Source organism: Panicum hallii, chromosome 9, assembly GCF_002211085.1.
Source record: "Panicum hallii strain FIL2 chromosome 9, PHallii_v3.1, whole genome shotgun sequence".
In the NCBI taxonomy this organism is placed as follows: domain Eukaryota; kingdom Viridiplantae; phylum Streptophyta; class Magnoliopsida; order Poales; family Poaceae; genus Panicum; species Panicum hallii.
Genome location: NC_038050.1, coordinates 7850400 through 7868661, shown reverse-complemented (window position 1 = coordinate 7868661; position 18262 = coordinate 7850400). Strand labels below are relative to the sequence as shown.

The window sequence follows — 18262 nt, the reverse complement described above, 5'->3', positions numbered from 1 at the left end:
GGATGGGCTCCGTGGGCCGTGGGCCGCGGTGGACGGTTTTGCATATGAGTATTGGTTGGATTGGGATTTGTGCAGAGAATGTCAGTTTGCACGAGATGCATGCTTCAGCTATGACTTTGTTAATGTCTAGGGATTGGGTTCATTATTCAACTATGAAATGCATGCTTCATCTGGGGATTTGGGTCCTTTAGTTCGATTTGCAGCTTCTGTTACTTCCTCCGGTCAGATTTTATATCTCCGGCCAATCAACAAGCTACACACGTCTAAAAGTAAAGGAACAAGAAGCTACACAGAGTAGTGGCCAATCAACGGAAATATTTTTAGCCTTTTTTTTTAGTTCACGTTCAATTCAATCCCTGTACCTCACTACTTGCTTCAATTCGCGTTGAAGCAGATCCTTGTCTCCAGAAATGCCCCCGAAAACTATCACCAAGCAACTACCACTCTGCACAGTACATCCATGTCATCGAGTGGCTATCGTTGAAACTTGAAAATCACCTGAGCTAGAGTTGTTTTGCCTAGGCCAGCGACACCAGCGACAGCAACATCAGCGGCTATTTGTGGCGGTGTCCAAAGATTTGGCACAACCATCCAGTTCCCTGACCGGATATCCAACGAGCATCCTTGTATCGTGTGCACTCTCCTACTCCTGAGTTATTAGAGTGGTGCAGAAGCAGAACCCAAAACGTGAGCTATTACAGTGGAACCCTGGACGACTGGACGTGGTAAAGAAAGCACTGCCCAGCTTCAGCTCGGAGTAATCACCAGGGGCGCCATTTGACGGCGACATGTTTTGGCCTGCACATCCCGAGGTCTTGGCAAGTGGTACTTGTTAGTAATGGATCGGCTACTGCATGAAGTAGATCGGAAAATCTCTTGTGGTTCTAAAACAATCCGAGCGAGAGAGAGAGAGAGGGGTGAAGGGGCACGGGGTTATACCTTCGTGCCCTTGCGTCGCGGGCGATGCAGACGTGCCCGCCATGGTCGGGCGGCGCTGGTGCTGGCGGTTGCCGAGGCTGCGGTGCAGGTGCTCGTGGTGGCAGAAGTTCAGGTTGCGTCCACGGGCTCGGGATCGAGGCGAAGGTGTGGACGGTGGCCGGCGATGGAGCTTCCCGCTGCTGCTGCGCCTCCTTTAGATCGGCTAGGGTTACGGTGTCGGTGGGGTGGCGGCGGCGACGAACCTTGTGTCGTGTGCCGCTGGCCCCCACCTGTCTTTATAGCGCAACGCGACGGGGGCCCACCAGCTAAGAACGAGCTGGAGCGCCCTCGATCAGGGCGGGGTGAGCGGAGGCCCATCGGGTCCGTTAGAGTCCGAGGGTCTTGGGAGATAAAAACTAACAGTCTCCCCCTTGATCTCACCCTTTACCTTTTCTTTTTTTTCCATTTACTTTTTCTCGTTTCATCATGGATTTATGCATAGAGCATGTCTCATCGTCACGGTCATCTGCCGATAGATTTAACAGCTACAATACACGCTTCCGTTCTGAAACAGATTCTTTAACCTTTTGGGCCCTTATAGTCCGAAGATCACAGGCTATCCCTTAGCCCCATGCCGGCTACATGTTCCTTGAACACGCTGGGTGGTAAGCTTTTCGTTAGCGGATCCGCAAATATTTTTACTGTGCTTATATACTCGAGATTTATAATCTGATCTCGGACTTTATCTTTCACAACATAATACTTTATATCAATGTATTTGGCAGCACCACTTATCTTATTGTTGTGTGCATACATTACTGCGAGCTCATTATCGCAGTACAACTGTAATGGTCTAGATATGTCATCGACCATTTTCAGACCGGGTATAAACTTCTTTAGCCAGTTCACCTGCCCCGTAGCCTCATAACATGCAACAAACTCGGCATACATTGTGGACGATGTAGTGAAGATTTGTTTATAACTTTTTCACGATATTACTCCCCCGGCAAGGGTGAACACATATCCAGACGTGGATTTTCTATCATCTCCTGCATAATCGGAGTCTGAGTATCCTACGATACGCAGAGATTCTGTTTTTCTGTATGTTAACATGAGGCTTTTGGTTCCTTGCAAATAGCGCAGAACTTTCTTTACTAACTTCCAATGTCCTGGTCCTGGATTACTCTGGAATCTGCCAAGCAACCCGGTAACGTAAGCTATATCAGGGCGTGTGCACACTTGTGCATGCTGTAAGCTTCCCACAGCTGAAGCATATGGTATCATTTTCATTTGATCAATTTCATATTGATTCTTGGGATATTGAAATTCCCCATATCTGTCGCGCTTTACTATAGGTGCAGGTGAGGCACTGCATTTATGCATATTAAATTTCTTTAGAACCTTCTCTATATATATCTTTTGAGACAGTCCTAATACCCCTTTCATTCTGTCTCGATGAATCTCGATTCCTAAAACGAATCTTGCTTCACCAAGATCTTTCATCTCGAAATGTGAGGATGAAAACCTTTTTGTTTCTAGTAGCAGACTGACGTTACTACTTGCCAGTAGGATGTCATCCACATACAGGATTAGAAAGATATACTTTCCATTCTTGAAATTTGCGTAAACGCAATTGTTCTCAACATTTTCTTTGAACCCGAATTTTTTTATTGTTTTATCGAACTTCAAGTACTACTTACTGTCTTGAAGCTTGCTTTAGCCCATAAATTGATTTCTTTAGACGGCATCCTAATTTTTCTTTACCTTCCACGACAAAACCTTTGGGCTGTGCCATGTAGACGGTTTCATCTAGGTCCCCGTTCAGTAATGCTGTCTTCACATCCATCTGATGTAATTCTAGATCATAATGAGCCACAAGAGCCATTATAATTTTGAAAGAATCTTTACATGAGACTGAATAAAAAGTCTCATTGTAATCAATTCCTTCTCTTTGTATGTATCCTTTTGCCACGAGTCGTGCTTTAAATTTATCTATATTCCCTTGGGAGTCATATTTTGTTTTATAGACCCATTTGCAGCCTACTGTCGTGGCTCCTTTAGGAATTTCCTCTAAGTCCCACACTTCGTTGGTACTCATCGATTTGATTTCATCTTTCATGGCATCAAGCCATTTAGATGAGTATTCACTTCTCATGGCTTCTTCAAATGAAGTGGGATCATCCTCTATTTGGATTTCTTCGCTATTATAAACTTCATAGTCGTCGGGAATAGCGGGCTTCCTTGTTCTTTGAGGTCTCCCATGGGCCCGAGCCTGCGGTGCCTCATCTGTTTAGGGCTGCTGTTGCTCCCCTTCTTGTGTGGCAATAGGATCGTCACGAGCCTGATGAATAGGTTCCACGTCCTCATTCACTGTTACCACGGGGGGGCTACTGCAGGTGTTGGCATCGCAGTGACTTGCACTGGCGGCGCAGTAATAGCGGGCAGCGAGAAGAATGATTCCTGAATCACGGGATTGGATGTATATACCCGCTTCTCCTCAAGATCAATCTTCCTAACTGTTCCGCTCCCCCGGATCATTTGATCTTCAAGGAAGACTGCGTGTCTCGTTTCTACAAATTTTGTGGATCTATCTGGGCAGTAGAAACGAAACCCTTTGACCTTTCTGGATAGCCAATGAAATGGCAAGATACTGTTTTGGAATCTAGTTTCGCAATGGTCGGGTTAAAAACTTTTGCCTCAGCAGGACTCCCCCACACCCGCAGGTGATTCACTGAGGGTACTCTGCCTGTCCACATTTCATACGGTGTTTTTGGCACCGATTTACTCGGAACTCTGTTGAGAATATGAATGGCGGTTTTGAAAGCCTCCATCCATAAACTCACTGGCAATGTAGAGTAGCTGATCATACTTCGCACCATATCCATCGGGGTACGATTACGTCTTTCAGCCACTCCGTTCTGCTGAGATTCGCCCGGCATCGAGTACTGGGCCACTATGCCTTGCTCCATCAGGAACTTCGCAAAGGGTCCTGGAACTTGGCCATATGGGGTATGTCGACCGTAGTATTCCCCTCCACGATCGGATCTTACGATTTTAATCTTTAAGTCGTGTTGATTTTCTACTTCGGCCTTGAATATTTTAAATTTATCCAAAGCCTCAGATTTTTCTTTAATTGGATAAATGTATCCATAACGGGAATAATCATCTGTGAACGTTATGAACGAGTCATAGCCATCCACACTCTTTACATTGAATGGACCACAGATATCTGTGTGAATTATCTCTAATACACCTGTGCTCCTCTTAGCATTTTTCTTTATTTTCGTTACGAATTAAAAAAAATGGATCTATTTAATCTTTGCAGCGGAAAACTTAAATTCTATCAAAATTATGTCTAATTTTGTATTTTATAAGCAGTGCATCAAAGTTCAATCAAATTTGAATTTGAAATGTATCAAATTCATTGGAATTCTATTGAAAGGACTTCTGGAAATTGAAAAATGATGCACAGCACTTCTTTTGAAACGAGCCCATCCAGCCTTTCACTGTGCGCGACAGCCCAGCATGAGCCGGGCTCACGCGCGCACGCGCAGCCCAAGGCAGCAGCCTGCTAAGGCCCGGCCCGCGCCCCCTCGCGCACCCCCGCGCACTCCTGCGCGTGCGCCCGCGGCTTCGGGTGAGACAACCTGGGCCCGGGCCGCCTTTTCCCCTTCCCGCCTGGGCCAAAAGAGGCCCAATGAAACACGGCTCAACCTCGACCGTCAGATCGCGATCGACGGCTGCGCGTGGATCTCGGCGGAACAAAAACCCCCTTGCGTCTCGCCCTCGCTAACCCTAGCTCATTCTCTCCCCCGACCCCCTAGCGCCTTCTTTTTCCCCACCCGAGCACGCGAGTGAGTGGCGGCCGGCGGCGACCGAGCGGCATAGCGAGCGGCATCACCGTGGTGCCCAGATCCACGGCGCGGCGAGCGGCCCGGCGGCGGCTCGCACGGCCTCTGTCCGCGCGAGGCCCAAGGCCTCGCGGGATCGGGTCGATGCGCCGGCGTCCCGAGCGCATCGATAGTAGATGGCGCAAGAAGAGGTAAGCCCTTCCTTTGGGCGCCGTCCCATTTCTCTGTTAGCTAGGGTTAGGGTTTCTGTGGGCTTTGATCTAGGGTTTTTTCTGGGGTTTTCTGTGGGTTCTTTCTATGGGTTCTTCCAATCTTACAACAACGCGAGTAGTGTAAGGCGTCTGATACCATTGTTAGCATTGGATCGGCTACTGCGTGAAGTAGATCGGAAAATCTCTTGTGGTTCTAAAACAATCCGAGCGAGAGAGAGAGAGAGAGGTGAAGGGGCACGGGGTTATACCTTCGTGCCCTTGCGTCGCGGGCGATGCAGACGTGCCCGCCATGGTCGGGCGGCGCTGGTGCTGGCGGTGGCCGAGGCTGCGACGCAGGTGCTCGCGGTGGCAGAAGTTCAGGTCGCGTCCACGGGCTCGGGATCGAGGCGAAGGCATGGACGGTGGCCGGCGATGGAGCTTCCCGCCGCTGCTGCACCTCCTTTAGATCGGCTAGGGTTACGGTGTCGGTGGGGTGGCGGCGGCGACGAACCTCGTGTCGTGTGCCGCTGGCCCCCACCTGTCTTTATAGCGCAGCGCGACGGGAGCCCACCAGCTAAGAACGAGCTGGAGCGCCCCCGATCAGGGCGCGGGTGAGCGGAGGCCCATCGGACCCGTTGGGATCCGAGGGCCCATCAGACCTCGTGTCGTGTGCCGCTGGCCCCACCTGTCTTTATAGCGCAGCGCGACGGGGGCTCACCAGCTAAGAACGAGCTGGAGCGCCCCCGATCAGGGCGCGGGTGAGCGGAGGCCCATCAGACCCGTTGGGATCCCAGAGTCTTGGGAGATCAAAACTAACAGTACCAGTATTTTTGCTTCGTCGGCTAGCTCCATGCAGCTTCTGATCCACGGTTCTCTCTGGCCGGCGAGCCGTGATAGACTAGAGCTTGACAGCTGAGCGCCCGAACCAGGGGAAAGTTTTCTTGGCAGAGACTTTTGAGACCTGGAGGAGGAATATCTGCATAGTTGGGCAGCGACATGCAGGAATAGGGTAGGTTACTGGAAAGACATGGTAAATTACTCCGCTCGCTGAACAATCACTCATCATCTGGCACTAGATGCACATTCACATGTGGGAACACATCATAGCAGAAACACGCACATTGCATTATTTTTCCCTTTTTCAATGATGGAGATCGAAGTCTGCATTCCCGGCCTCTACTTCAGGAGAAAGCAGAACGGTGATAATCTGGCCATTTATTCCCTGGGTCATGTAGCGTGTCTGACTAGGAATTGAAGAAAAATGTACAGTCAGCACAGATGCATTAGTTTTGAGTACATGGTTACAGCAACACGTATTACTATGATATCTGTAGTCAGTCAGCTAACAAGACCATCACAGATTCACAGTCGCAAGAAGGTAGCCAGCCACCCATACTGCAATATGCAACCAACTCGTTTTGCTTCAATATCCCCAGCTCCTAAAAACTCTGTTTGGAAGCAGTAGATGGTAGCGACGGTGCTTCAACTTGAAGGCTGCCTTACAAAGCTTGGAGAATATAAGCACCGATCTGAACTTGACCTGTACATCAACAACAAACGGATGACCCTCGTTGGGAAATGTAATGTCGTGCCAAGGTGCCGGCAGTACAAAGGGTTCTATAGGAAGTTAGTAACCACCCAAAGGCTTACCATTGGAAATTGGAATCATTCATGCATTTCTCATGTTCTTCCATTCCCCTGTTCCTGTGCCACCTCCTTATTATACGCATCCTGCAGGCATGCAAGTAAGATTACAGGAGAAAGATGCACTGATTTTAAAAGTCTGAACAGCTATGCCATGCATCTCCAGGTATCCAACATGAAGATCTAAACAAGAATGGATGCGAAGCTTGTTGAGTGCATGTACCTGCAATCTGCTGGTCTTGGTGATGTTCGTGTCAAAGCAGGATGTTGCCTTGGCATAGAGGACATAGTGCTTGTATGTTCCATCAGGCTGTCTGCCTCCGCGAGCGTTCAGTCGTTGGACATGCTGGATCTTACCCCAATTTGGAGCAATGTTAGGCTGCATTTTACGTCCAACTTTTTTATCTCCACTTCTCGCAAGTATTCTGGGAGTGTTTCAGCATCCAAGTCATCCCAAGTGATGCTCTGTAGTGCTGGCAAATCCTCCAACACCACTACCGCTGGGCAATTCGTAATTTCAATCTTTTGCAAGCTTGAATTGTTAGTGACCCTCTGAAGTTCTGGGTTCTGACTCAGATGAAGCTCAACAAGTGATGGGAAATTCTCGACAGAGACTAGGTGCAGGATATTCACCAGACACAACTTTCTAAGGGATCTTGCCTGGCATGCAAGTCCTGGAGGAAGACGATTCAGCTTGCAGCTGTCAATTCTAAGTGACTGAAGAACAGGCATTGCTTGGACTTGCTCGTCCCAATACCATTCTCTCCATTCCATCAACTGGTCCAAAACAAGTTCCCTCAGCTTGGGAAATGCAACATCGACATCACAAGAAAGATGACAAGGTTGCCTCGTGCCAGTGCTTGTTTCTGTTATCTCTGATGTCTCATCTGTGCCGGTTCCATCACTACCAAAGGAAGGGAGGAGGAATTCATGTCCAATAGACTCGATTGATGGAGCATGAAGGATCCGAATATAATCAAGGAAGGGTATCTGGCCTAAACCAGACGGCAGCTGCTTACAGCATGGGTAATCCCGTATCACCAGCAACCTTAAGTTCTGGAATGCTGCCATCCTTGCCATCCACTTAGGCACCTGATGTCCAAAGTAGCCAGTAAGCACAATGTCTTCTATGCAAGGTGGAGGGCATAGGTCATCGAACACCTCTTCGATTTGTGTAGTATGATAGTCTTTGCGGTCAGCTTCTACCTCCTTCCTGTCTTTGAGCATACTGCCGCATTTAAGCTCCAACTGTGTGAGGTGGGATTTGCTGCTTAGCTTAGCTTCAGCCACCATAGAACCAGCAAATGCCTTCTCCAAACCCTCTATGGTCAGCAACTTGAGTTTTGACAGAGGCCCCAATTCTCCCAAGCTACACCGGTCACCTATCTTATCCTGTAAGTTGGTTGGAAACCCCCACAACTGGACCAAATTTTGTAGATTTCCGAAACCCCTAACTATTGATGATATCTTGGTTCCTCTTATGTTTAGTGACATCAGATGTTGCAGCTGAACAATGCTATCTGGTAGTTGCATCAAATTTTTACATCTATTAAGGGCCATATGCTGTAGGAATTTCAAATTTCCTATACCTCGTGGGATTGTTGTTATGCCTGTGCCTTCAAGTCCCAAGTATCTCAAATGCCTTAAGTCACAAATAGACTGTGGCAGTTCAGCAACATCTGCATCTTGCAGATGTAATACGCGTAGATATGGAAACTTATTCAGTAGAAACTTTAGCTCAACTGTGGCGGTCCCAAATAGCATCAAGGTTCTCAGTGACTTTTGTTTTTGTAAAGATGCACAGTCTACTTCTTTGGTTGACACAGATAAGCAGCGGAACTTCAGGTTGCCAACAGAACTGTCTATGCTTTTTCCCTCACTTACCAGCAACCCTTCATCTCTTATTACATACTGTGCAAAGGAGCGAACAACATCATGCATGATCCATCCTGATTGATCCTCGATTTGAGTATCATATTCTATAAGGTTCCTTGAGATTAACTCTTTGTAGTACTCTATTCCTAAATCTTCCGGTAGCTGAGAACCAGTGTCATCTCTTACAAAACCTTCGGCAATCCACATCTGGACAATAGTTCTACGCTGAATTACTTTACTCTTAGGAATTAGTGAACATTGTAAAAAACACTGCTTTAAAGGAGGAGACAATTCTTCGTAGCTTAAGAAGACTGCATTGTTAAGATCGTCACTCATTAAGGACCATGCCGAGTGGTCAAGAATGTCCATCCAAGCACCTCTTCTTCTGCTTCTGCTGAGTAGAAGTCCTCCAACAACCTTAACTGCAAGTGGCAATCCGTCACATCTTTTTACAATATCCATACCAATATCCTCTAGCCCAACAATCTCAGATTTATCCTCATCATTGAAAAGTACCTGCTTGAAAAAAAAGGAATGGATATATACAGTGCACAATGTATACAGTATAAAGAGAAAATTCTTGAAAGTTCATATGATTTAAGCCAATAACTTGCAAGAAAAAAATAGAGCAATCATTGAACAATTTAAATGAGATGTCAAGATGATGTACAATGTATTGGTTGTTTTCCACTTAAAAGTCTTGGACGGAAAATTTTCTACTCAAGGGTAGAGTATTTCTTTTAAAACTCGAGGACCACATAAACTAACGTGCTAGGAATATATACAAGTATAGAGCTACTAACCTTCTTAAGCAAAGACCAACAGTCTTCAGGATTTAGCTTGTCAATATGGTGGAATAATTGTGCTTTCATTCTACATGCAACTCCATGATTTCTCGTAGTCACCAACACCTGGCTACCTGGAGCACCATCATTAAGTGGGACCCTAAGAAGTTCATTCCAGATGCTATCACTCCACACATCATCCATTACCAGCAAAAACTTTTTGTGTCTCACTGCACATTTCACCGCACACTCAAGTTGGTCCTTGTCTCCAACAAAACCCCTGTAGTTATACTTACCATCAAGAGCAGCTAAAACCCTATGAAGAACATCAGTTTCGTCCACATCCTGGTTAACACTAAGCCATATCCTCTTGTCAAACATATCCTCCACAGCACTGTCATTAAAAATCATACGAGCTAGAGTGGTTTTACCTATACCACCAAGGCCAACAATAGCAATGCTAACGACAACTGTGGAAATGTCCAAACATTTGGCACGAGTATCCACTTGGCTCAAGAGGTAATTCACGAGCATCCTCGTATCTTGCTCAACCTTCTCTCCAACAATATCAGAGCGGATGATCGATGATCCAGACTTTCGATGGTATTTAACAGCCTTGTGGTCAAGATACCTGGATGAGCCTACCACCTTCGAGATGAAATCAAAGTGTTTGCTCCTTTGCATAATGTCCTCCAGCCTCTTGTTAAGTGCTTGGATCTTCCTCCCAATTTTGTATGTACCGCCTGGGTTGCAATGACAGAAGAGCAGAGAGATTTTGCAACACTCTAACATGGATGAGGTCGAAGGCTTCTTTCCCCACTGCAGGATCTGCCACTTGTCAAGGACGTTGTCCATGTCATACATGGCATCTCGGAGCTCACTTACCCAATTACCCACAGTAGCATTGTTGTTGCAGATGTGGTTCCTCTCAGCATCAACCAATATTCTGCTGAGATCACTGAAAATCCTCTGAAGCTTGCTGATCTCTCCAGGAACACCCAAGAGCATATCAGTTTCTTGCCTGGCCATGTGGAAGAGCATGGCAGCCAACCTCAATGCAAACGCTTCCAGCATCGCCACTGTGATTCAGGAACTAGGCAACAGCTTAGAAAATTATGTGTGAATGAATGCTGCGGATTCCAAAACATGAGCTTTTACAGTGGAGCTATAGCAGTAGTAGAGAAAGTAATGCCCAACTTGGAGTGGTCATCTATCAATGGTACCAATTGACAGTGACATGTTTTAGCCTGTATATCCCAAGGTCTTGGCAAGTAGTAATATTTTTGTTTGGTCAGCTAGCTTCATGAAACTTTTGTTCCATCCTTTCACCAATGAAGTCAAAATTCATAGTGAGAGCAAAAGTTAACTGCCGGAGATTGCTTTGTACCACAGAAAGACTCTGACTGACCATAGACCACCAGTGCCTGCATCAGTGGAGAGTTGTTGAGAGAGACCTGAGACCTGCAGGATGAATCAGTGCAGACTGCAGAGATAACAGAGTAGTTTGGTAGAGACATGCAGGAAGCTTACTGGCAAAGTCATAGTGATATCATCTAGCAGTAGGGGCCAACTCAACTGGGCAGGAACATGCGGGAACAAATTCAAGCCGAAACACACACGCATACCCTTTCCCTTGATGATGGAGATTAAAGTCCATTCACAATCACTTTAGGAGAAACTACGCCCATGGTGCTGTTGACCACTTTCCCCCCGAGTTCAGAAACACATTTTTTTCTCGAACACGCAAGAGAGCTGCGCGTCATTGTATTAATAGATAGAAAAAAAGGTCCGAAATACAATGCCGAATCCGCGGCCGGGGTTAGTTTCTTGTTACACATCAATAATGCTAAATTGACCCTTTCTTATCATCATCATCATCATCATGCACTAGCATGTACTAACAAAAAATCGAAGAAATGCATTTCGTTCCATGATTAAAGCAACATGTAGTATCCTTTAGTCAACAGACACGGATATTAAACTTAGCCTAAAATTAACCTTTTTGGAGTTTGTAGTCAAAAGTAGCCTAAACTAGGCCGGCGTCACACCTCGTTTATTTATATTTTTTTATTTGAGAAACCATCTTGTGGAATAATCACCAACAACGTCAGATAGGAAAATAGTCAGGCACAGTATAGCTTTCCCCATTTTTTCAGAGAGGAAGTAACAGAAGCGTGAGGCATTACCCTCCCCAAGTACCTTGTTGGCTGGCAGAGGTCAAGGAAGCAATCCGCTCCGTACACGGCGTCTTCGGGCTCGCGGCTGAACGGGCCGCTCTGCAGCAGGGCCGTGGCGCTGTCCATGGTGCTGGTGGCGAAGCGCGCCACCTCCCGCTGCCCTTGATCCGGGCAATCTCGCCGGATAGCATCTCCAATCTCCATTGTCTCCTTTCCGCCGTCGCCAACTCACCGGCGATAAACTGCGGGCGGTGATAATTTCAGCGAATCGTCACTAGAGCTGTTTGCCTGTTTGGATGGGCCGAAATCCGGCCCAACTCAATTTGCTTCGACAACTATAGCTGCTGACCAAACGAGACATTTTTGGATCGACGGGGGAAGATAAACGAATTCCATACCGTTTGAATGGATGCCTGGACGGTCTCAGTTTTTTCCTTAAAAAATCGGAATTCTATATGTCTATCGAAGTAAGAAATAGTTAAACTCATTAAAGTCCAGTTTGGAGGTGCTAAAGTTAAAATTTAATCATATCCTGTTTGAAGCCCATGTGTTAATACAATCCACGGGTAGACATTAGCATGCATTAGCTCTTTCCTCCCATCCAATGTTTAGCCCACATTATTTTGTTAGACTAAAGTCTAGCCCATCCATTAGCAACACTGTATGAATAAACTAATGCTAAACTTTAGAAATTATTAAATTAATGGCATTTGGTTTTTTTTCTAGAACCCATGTTGAATTTAGTAGTCCTCCCCCAACCTTTCGAACATATAGAAAGCCTCTTCTGATTATTAAAGTTTTCCTTTAAGATAAATATTTAGTCTCCCATTAAAAAAAAGTTAGTTTCTCCTGATGTGAATCTTTTAGACACAGGCATTTAGCTAAACATGGGTAGAGAAGAGAGCTTCTTAATTCATCTTTTAGAAAGAGATGATATGTATCGAGTCACACCTCTTTTTTCTCATCTCTTTTCTCTTTTGCCAACAAAAGCTTGCATATATGGATACTACTCTATTGTTCATCTCATTCTATAATTTTACACATCGGTATTAAGAAAGTGGAGACAGCACCACATTTTCTCACCGGAATTTCTCTAAATTCAAAAGTCCTTAAGAGAAAGAATTTAAAAGTTCTTTATTCGGTTCGGGACCTGTCAAATGCACGTACGGCACCGACACTAACAGGTGTGAAGGGACCCTTGTCAGTGACCGAAGGGCGGAGCAGTGCCAGTACCGAGTGTACTGGCCGCCACCACTCGTCCCCGCCCCTCGAAGGCCCGCACGAGCCCTCCCCTTCCTCCAATCTGCTCCCCGATCCGACCCGAGCCGGCCGGCCATGGCGATTAGGGCTGGCCGCTCCGCCCTCGTCGCCCTCGCCTTCCTCCTCGCGGTCTCCCCCTGCCTCCAAGGTAATGCCGCGCCCCGCGACCCAGCCCCCTTCTGCCCTTCTCTATGAACCTCCCCCTTTCTTCCCTGCGCCGCGCCGCGCCTCCGGGGATTCCGCTCTCGCGAATTCCGTGGCGGAGTGGCGGTAGATCTGCACCGTTTCTCCCGTTCGAGGCGCGGAAACGGGCCAGATAGCGAGGTGTAGGGTTGCGCCGCAGCAGATTGGGACGCGGGCCGAGTTTGGGAGGATTCGATCGCCAAATTTTGTACTGTGATTGTCTCATTGGGGAATGGGCTATCGCAGGAGAGAACTTGTATACGGGGATTACGTGTAATTTTGTTCTGTGGCTGTCTCGGTACATTTGTATGAGATATACTGCACTGTAATTTTTAGTGTGGTTAGAATTATGGCATGGTGCAAATTTTCTATTGATCAATACTAATGTTATTGAATATATGTTCCAGTATACCTTATCCTGTTGCATCGTCCAGTGTTGGTTTCTTTGCATCATGCAATGTAGGTGGTTGCTAGGGCCTTTTGCATTTTCAGAGCATACTCACGCATATCTAAGGAATTTCCTGGAACTATAATTGCATATAAATAAAATATGCTGACTTTTTTTCCTCTGTGTGATACTGTTGATCCCAATTTTTCCCTACAGTTTGATCCTGGTTATCTGACTAACAATAAAAAAGAAGGATTAGAGTACTGTACAAAGACATAAGGCAAATACATGCTTCTATGCTTACAGTTTTACACTATAGTATAGTAGACCTGTTTGCCACCTGGGCCATTGGGCATCGGCATTGTGCTGGTATCAACCTAGGATGTCATTTGTTTTATTCAATGCCTTTCAAGCAATCGTTTTGCATAGCATTGGCATGCTCTAATAGTTTATGGTTTTTGTTTGTTTGTGTCACCTGGAGTGTGGCTCAACACTTCAGCAGTTTTGTTGTTCGTGTCATTTCTTTAAGAGTAAAATGCACCAAAGGTCCATCAACTTGTAAGAGGGTGTCACTTAGGTCCATCAACTTTGAAATTGCATTTTTGCATCCATAAACTTGTAACTTGTGTCACTTAGGTCCACAAACTCTGAAAGTCCATTCCTAGGTCCATAAACTTGTAATTTGCGTCACCTAGGTCCATACCCCTCCACCTAGCCTTCATGCACTGATATCGCACCAACATGAGTCTACAAGGTGCCCTCATGCTGCTGAGTTTTGCCAGAAGGGTCAAATTTGAGCCCCGATTTCGAATCAAGTGCATAGGGAGAGGAGAGAGGAGGGATGAAAGACTTATCTTGGAGGTTATTGACATGTATTAGGATTCAAAGGGGGGCTTACGGACTGCCATTGGTGAGTTCTGGAGCTTAGATCTAGATATGACTCGTAATATGGGTGGAGAGGAGGGGGTGATGGCTTGGGAAAGGTGGAGGAGGTTACGGAGGGACTCAACAACATGTGTACCGTGGTAGGATATTATGTCCTTCGTGGCGCCAGGTGTTGTGGTGAAAAATCTCGTGACGACGTTAGACTTGGATAAACCTAGAGTGGTTCTCGATGAGGGATTGAAAGATACTCATGGACAGCAATATCGGGGCGGCCTTTGTGGGCGCGTCTGTAGTCACACGACTGCTCATGGACCTAAAAATGCATTTTCGGAGTTTATGGACCTAAGTGACACAAATTACAAGTTTATGGACCAAAAAATGCACTTTCAGAGTTTATGGACCTATGTTTTCAAAGTTTATGGACCTAAGTGACACAAATTACAAGTTGATGGACCTAAAAATGCACTTTTGGAGTTCGTGGACCGAAATGACACACTCTTACAAGTTGGTGGACCTCTGGTGCATTTTACTCTTTCTTTAAAGCACATGACATGTACAGAGGAGAAAGATAGAAGGTGCTATTTCTGATGGCTTAGAATACATCACAAACATTTCTGAATGGCAACCATTTTAGTGTTTGATTGATTGTATATTGACTAGTTCACACATTTAAGAAGAAAGAGCATGAAATAACAAGTTATTGGAATATTTAAACTAAAGACATGATAACCATGGCTTGAATATCTTCAAGGCTTTTTTCATGATTTGTTGAATCTGTTTTCTCAAGTTATCCTAATGCAGTTGTTTATGCTTTGTGCAGCCAGAGTGGATCAACTTTATCATGGAAGACAGGCTAGTAAAATATTATCCTGCCTTGTTTCTTTATTCCTTGTCAAGATATATGTAATTATATTGTCAGGCTTCTGTGATGTTAGGTATCCGACTGGAGTAGGCAACTCAACTTTGAACTGCAAAATTTGTCCTCAAGTCAAAATGGTGGGTAACTGAGTATTGATACCATATGCTCGTTGCACTTGAGAGTTTATCTATTATATAAGAGCAGCACTTTAACTTGGGGGCTTTATTTTTTTTAAACATTAGATGGCCGTCATCTCCTGGCAAGTCCACAAGAGATAGCACACAGGGTAACATTATTCCCTTCAGTACATATCCTTGTAAATTACATAAGTCGGCATGATTTTAGTTGTGCTTATTTCATCATTTCCATCAGCAGTCAACTTCCTTCTTGTATTATTTTTTCATGAACTACAGCTTATTCTGAAATAGTTTCCATTTATCTCTGACCATTTTGATATTACCCTGTTGTAGAAATTAAGGGCGAGGACTGGTGTCAGGAAGAAAATGGAAGTAGTGCAGCAGGATGATGAAGCCCTAGTGAAACTTGAGAACACAGGTATAGAACGCTCGAAAGCTGTTGATTCTGCTGTTCTGGGAAAATATAGCATATGGAGACGTGAAAATGAAAATGAGAAGGCAGATTCAAGGGTTCGTCAGATGCGAGATCAAATGATCATGGCCAGAATATATTCTGTGCTTGCCAAATCCAGGGACAAGCTTGATCTTTATCAGGAACTTCTCGCAAGGCTCAAGGAAAGCCAGCGCTCCCTTGGGGAAGCTACTGCTGATGCTGAACTTCCGAAGAGGTGGTGCCTGCTCTAGCTGTTCTTTGGTCAAATTTTTCTTCTCTACTGATTCATCTCTTCTCTAATTTGCAGTGCGTTGGAGAGAATCAAAGCAATGGGTCAAGTTTTGTCAAAAGCAAGGGATTTATTGTATGATTGCAAGGCTATTACCGAGCGTTTAAGAGCGATGCTTCTGTCAGCTGATGAGCAGGTCCGGAGCTTAAAGAAGCAGAGCACCTTCCTTAGCCAGTTAGCAGCTAAGACAATCCCAAATGGCATCCATTGTCTATCCATGCGCCTAACAATAGACTATTACCTTCTCTCTCCAGAGAAAAGAAAGTTCCCTAATAGTGAGAACTTGGAAAATCCCGATCTTTATCATTATGCTCTTTTCTCAGACAATGTTTTGGCAGCATCAGTTGTGGTCAACTCAACCATCATGAATGCGAAGGTTAGTGCAATCTGATATTCAATTTGGAAGTGCACTTGTTATGTGCATTATTGAATGACCCAATTATATAGCAATACAGCAATTCTGATTTTGCTATAAATTTGCAGGAGCCTGAAAAACATGTATTTCATCTGGTTACTGACAAGCTGAACTTTGGGGCTATGAACATGTGGTTTTTGCTGAATCCACCTGGGGATGCAACAATCCACGTTGAAAATGTTGATGACTTTAAATGGTTAAACTCCTCTTACTGTCCTGTTCTGAAGCAGCTTGAGTCTGCAGCCATGAAAGAGTACTATTTCAAGGCTGATCGTCCAAAAACACTCACTGCTGGTTCCTCTAATCTGAAGTATCGAAACCCAAAATATCTGTCCATGCTCAACCATCTAAGATTTTACCTCCCTCAAGTCTATCCCAAGTTGAACAAAATCCTTTTCCTGGATGATGACATAGTTGTCCAGAGGGATCTGACTGGACTCTGGGAGGTTGATCTTAATGGAAATGTAAATGGAGCGGTGGAAACCTGTGGAGAGAGCTTTCACCGATTTGACAAGTACCTCAATTTCTCAAATCCAAATATTTCTCGGAATTTTGATCCTAATGCATGCGGTTGGGCTTATGGAATGAACATGTTTGATCTGGAAGAATGGAAGAGGAAAGATATTACTGGGATTTACCACAAATGGCAGAACATGGTGAGTTAGATATAAGGTGTACATTGCTTTGATGCCCACTTTTCTTTTGAATGTTGCATTTTCTGTTCTTACAAAACCAGCTTGCCTGTTTGGAGTCTGGTGTTTCAGATATCCACCAAGTGATCTTTTCCATAATCTTGCGTATATAATGAATCATATGCATAAAGCAACATGTGAAATATTCTCTTCATGAGCATGAGTGCATTTTATACTCATCATCAATGAATGATTAATAGATTTATTAGTTCATGGCATGTGCTTGGTTTAAGGAAACTGCAGTTAAATTTCATATGCCATTTTTCAGCTGCTTGTACATCAATTAGTTCATTAATGTTGTGTTTGGTTTGAGGAATCACCTCATCCTAGATAGGGCAGTCCATCATGTGTTGATCCCAATTTTGGTGGGAGGACCCCATTCATCATTTTTATACTAATTCTGTGCATATGAAGAATGAGGTGGTGATGGATGAACATATTCCATTCCTCAAACCAAACAAGAATTTTGATGAGAAGTGAGATGACGATGGACCACCTCATTCCTCAAACCAAACAGTCCCTTACAGATGCAGGACTTCTTAAAATTGTGGAAACATAAATATACTGCTTGAGATGTGCATACATTCACCAAATTCCAGAACTGTATTTCACACTGTTTTCCCCTCTCTTTTTACAGAACGAAAACAGACTGCTCTGGAAATTGGGCACACTGCCACCAGGTCTTCTAACTTTCTACAAGCTGACACACCCTCTGGACAAATCATGGCATGTGCTTGGCCTAGGGTATAACCCAACCATTGAGCGCTCAGAAATAGACAATGCTGCGGTCATCCACTACAATGGGAACATGAAGCCCTGGCTGGAGATTGCAATGACAAAGTACAGACCTTACTGGACAAAGTACATCAATTATGAGCATCCCTATATCCATGGATGCAAGATCAGCCAATAGACACCGGCTGAAGTATTCTTCCGTGATGAACATTGGAGTTAGATGGGGCTACAAATGAAGTCCCCTGTTAGTAGTATAACTCTGCGACATGTTCTTTATTTGTGTTAATTATATTTGTTAGATATCCAGTGTATGTAGTTCCGTCACCCAATTGTGGTGCTTTGCCCCCTAGTCCATTGTTGGTTCTTGTTTTACCTTATCTTTTTGTCATGGAAAGAAAAGAATGTGCTCTATGATTCTCAATCTCTCATCAGCTGATAAATGCAATATGCCCGAATTTGAGTGGTGATGATGTCATTTGAACTGTATTATCAAGTGTTCCTTTGAACATCCATGGCAGCATTTATGTATGCCATCTCGTTGGTGC

The 18262-nt window shown here is 44.9% G+C and overlaps 2 protein-coding genes across 3 annotated transcripts; one reads left to right on the top strand and one right to left on the bottom strand.

Moving 5' to 3' along the window:
* Window positions 1–6091: 6091 nt before the first annotated feature.
* LOC112874365 (disease resistance protein RGA2-like) lies at window positions 6092–11672 on the bottom strand. 2 transcript variants are annotated; one of them, XM_025937649.1, is made up of 5 exons: window positions 11451–11672; window positions 9283–10688; window positions 6828–8995; window positions 6611–6691; window positions 6092–6500 (listed from the first exon to the last, which is right to left on the bottom strand). In XM_025937649.1, the coding sequence occupies exons 2-3, from the start codon at window positions 10336–10338 to the stop codon at window positions 6935–6937; spliced, it is 3117 nt and encodes a 1038-aa protein (XP_025793434.1). In that variant the 5' UTR covers window positions 10339–10688; window positions 11451–11672; the 3' UTR covers window positions 6092–6500; window positions 6611–6691; window positions 6828–6934. The 2 variants fall into 2 exon arrangements, with proteins under 2 accessions (XP_025793434.1, XP_025793433.1); XM_025937648.1 differs by having other exon boundaries at window positions 9283–11672.
* Window positions 11673–12669: 997 nt separating this feature from the next.
* LOC112875704 (polygalacturonate 4-alpha-galacturonosyltransferase-like) lies at window positions 12670–18192 on the top strand. Its single transcript, XM_025939645.1, has 8 exons — window positions 12670–12849; window positions 14978–15009; window positions 15093–15153; window positions 15259–15302; window positions 15487–15821; window positions 15894–16251; window positions 16359–16946; window positions 17620–18192. Exons 1-8 carry the CDS (start codon window positions 12777–12779, stop codon window positions 17893–17895), a joined length of 1767 nt encoding a protein of 588 aa, XP_025795430.1. The 5' UTR covers window positions 12670–12776; the 3' UTR covers window positions 17896–18192.
* The last annotated feature ends 70 nt before the right edge of the window (window positions 18193–18262 follow it).